General features: G+C 51.4%; 1 protein-coding gene across 1 annotated transcript in view; it reads left to right on the forward strand.

The window, feature by feature from the left end:
* Positions 1-1,513: 1,513 nt before the first annotated feature.
* Positions 1,514-2,500, forward strand: part of LOC130324639 (uncharacterized) — a 15,943-nt gene continuing 14,956 nt past the window's right edge. Inside the window, exon 1 of the mRNA XM_056553260.1 lies at positions 1,514-1,710. Within this exon, the coding sequence (XP_056409235.1) occupies positions 1,702-1,710 (9 nt within the window). The 5' untranslated portion in view covers positions 1,514-1,701. The remainder of the gene's footprint in view (positions 1,711-2,500) is intronic.

The raw sequence follows: 2,500 nt of genomic DNA on the forward strand, positions 1-2,500 counted from the left end.
AAAGAGGAGAAGAGAACAGAAAGAGGAGGAGAGAACAGAAAGAGGAGAAGAGAACAGAAAGAGGAGAAGAGAACAGAAAGAGGAGGAGAGAACAGAAAGAGGAGAAGAGAGGACAACAGAAAGAGGAGGAGAGAACAGAAAGAGGAGGAGAGAACAGAAAGAGGAGAAGAGAACAGAAAGAGGAGAAGAGAGGACAACAGAAAGAGGAGGAGAGAACAGAAAGAGGAGGAGAGAACAGAAAGAGGAGGAGAGAACAGAAAGAGGAGGAGAGAACTGTCTGAGGACTTGGGAACCAAAATTGTGGAAAATATCAACAATCTCCAGGTTACACGTCCATCTCCAGAGATCTAGATTTGTCTTTGTCCTCAGTGCGTAACATTATCAAGAAGATTACACCCCATGGAACTGTAGATAATCTCCCTGGGCGTGGACGGAAGAGAAAAACAGATGAAAGGTGTCACCGCAGGATAGTCCGGATGGTGGATAAGCAGCCCCAAACAAGTTCCAAAGATATTCAAGCTGTCCTGCAGGCTCATGGAGCATCAGTGTCAACGCAAACTATCCGTCCACATTTATATGAACTGAAACGCTATGGAGGAGACCCATGAGGACCCCACTATGGGAGGAGACCCAGGAGGACCCCACTATGTAGGAGACCCAGGAGGACCCCACTATGGAGGAGACCCAGGAGGACCCCCACTTACGGGAGGAGACCCAGGAGGACCCCCACTTACGGGAGTAGACCCAGGAGGACCCCCACTTATGGGAGGAGACCCAGGAGGACCCCCACTTATGGAAGGAGACCCAGGAGGATCCCCACTTATGGGAGGAGACCCAGGAGGACCCCCACTTATGGGAGGAGACCCAGGAGGACCCCCACTATGGGAGGAGACCCAGGAGGACCCCCACTTATGGGAGGAGACCCAGGAGGACCCCCACTTATGGGAGGAGACCCAGGAGGACCCCCACTTATGGGAGGAGACCCAGGAGGACCCCCACTTATGGGAGGAGACCCAGGAGGACCCCCACTTATGGGAGGAGACCCAGGAGGACCCCCACTTATGGGAGGAGACCCAGGAGGACCCCCACTTATGGGAGGAGACCCAGGAGGACCCCCACTTATGGGAGGAGACCCAGGAGGACCCCCACTTATGGGAGGAGACCCGGGAGGAGACCCAGGAGGACCCCCACTTATGGGAGGAGACCCAGGAGGACCCCCACTTATGGGAGGAGACCCAGGAGGAGACCCAGGAGGACCGCCACTATGGGAGGAGACCCAGGAGGACCCCACTATGGGAGGAGACCCAGGAGGACCCCACTATTGGTGGAGACCCAGGAGGACCCCACTATGGGAGGAGACCCAGGAGGATCCCACTATGGAGGAGACCCAGGAGGACCCCACTATGGAGGAGACCCAGGAGGACCCCATAATGGAGGAGACCCAGGAGGACCCCACTATGGAGGAGACCCAGGAGGACCCCCACTATGGAGGAGACCCAGGAGGACCCCAGAGACACAGAGACATAAAAACCAAGACTACATTTTACCAAAATGAACTTGAGTAACCAAAATCCTTCTGGGAAAATGTCTTGTGGACAGATGAGACCAAGATTGAGCTTTTTGGTAAATTCAATCATTCTACTGTTTACCGAAAACAGAATGAGGCCTACAAAGAGAAGAACACAGTACCTACAGTGACATATGGGGGAGGTCAGTGATGTTTTGGGTTGTTTTGCTGCCTCTGGCACTGGGGGCCTTGAATGTGTACAAGACATCATGAAATCTGAGGATTACCAATGGATTTTGGGTCGCACTGTACAGCCCAGTGTCAGAAAGCTGGGTTTGTGTGCGAGATCTTGGGTCTTCCAGCAGGACAATGACCCCAAACATACGTCAAAAAGCCCCAGAAATGGATGACAACAAAGCGCTGGAGAGTTCTGAAGTGTCAGCAATGAGTCCAGATCTAAATCCCATTGATCACCTGTGGAGAGATCTTATAATTACTGTTGGGAAAAGGTGCCGTCCAATAAGAGACCGGGAGCAGTTTGTAAAGGAAGAGTGCTCCAACATTCCGACTGAGAGGTGTAAGAAGCTTATTGATGGTTATAGGAAGAGTGGTCCAACATTCCGGCTGAGAGGTGTAAGAAGCTTATTGATGCTTATAGGAAGAGTGGTCCAACATTCCGGCTGAGAGGTGTAAGAAGCTTATTGATGCTTATAGGAAGAGTGGTCCAACATTCCGGCTGAGAGGTGTAAGAAGCTTATTGATGCTTATAGGAAGAGTGGTCCAACATTCCGGTTGAGAGGTGTAAGAAGCTTATTGATGCTTATAGGAAGAGTGGTCCAACATTCCGGCTGAGAGGTGTAAGAAGCTTATTGATGGTTATAGGAAGAGTGGTCCAACATTCCGGCTGAGAGGTGTAAGGAGCTTATTGATGCTTATAGGAAGAGTGGTCCAACATTCCGGCTGAGAGGTGTAAGAAGCTTATTGATGCTTATA

Source organism: Hyla sarda, unplaced genomic scaffold, assembly GCF_029499605.1.
Source record: "Hyla sarda isolate aHylSar1 unplaced genomic scaffold, aHylSar1.hap1 scaffold_2652, whole genome shotgun sequence".
NCBI lineage: Eukaryota > Metazoa > Chordata > Amphibia > Anura > Hylidae > Hyla > Hyla sarda.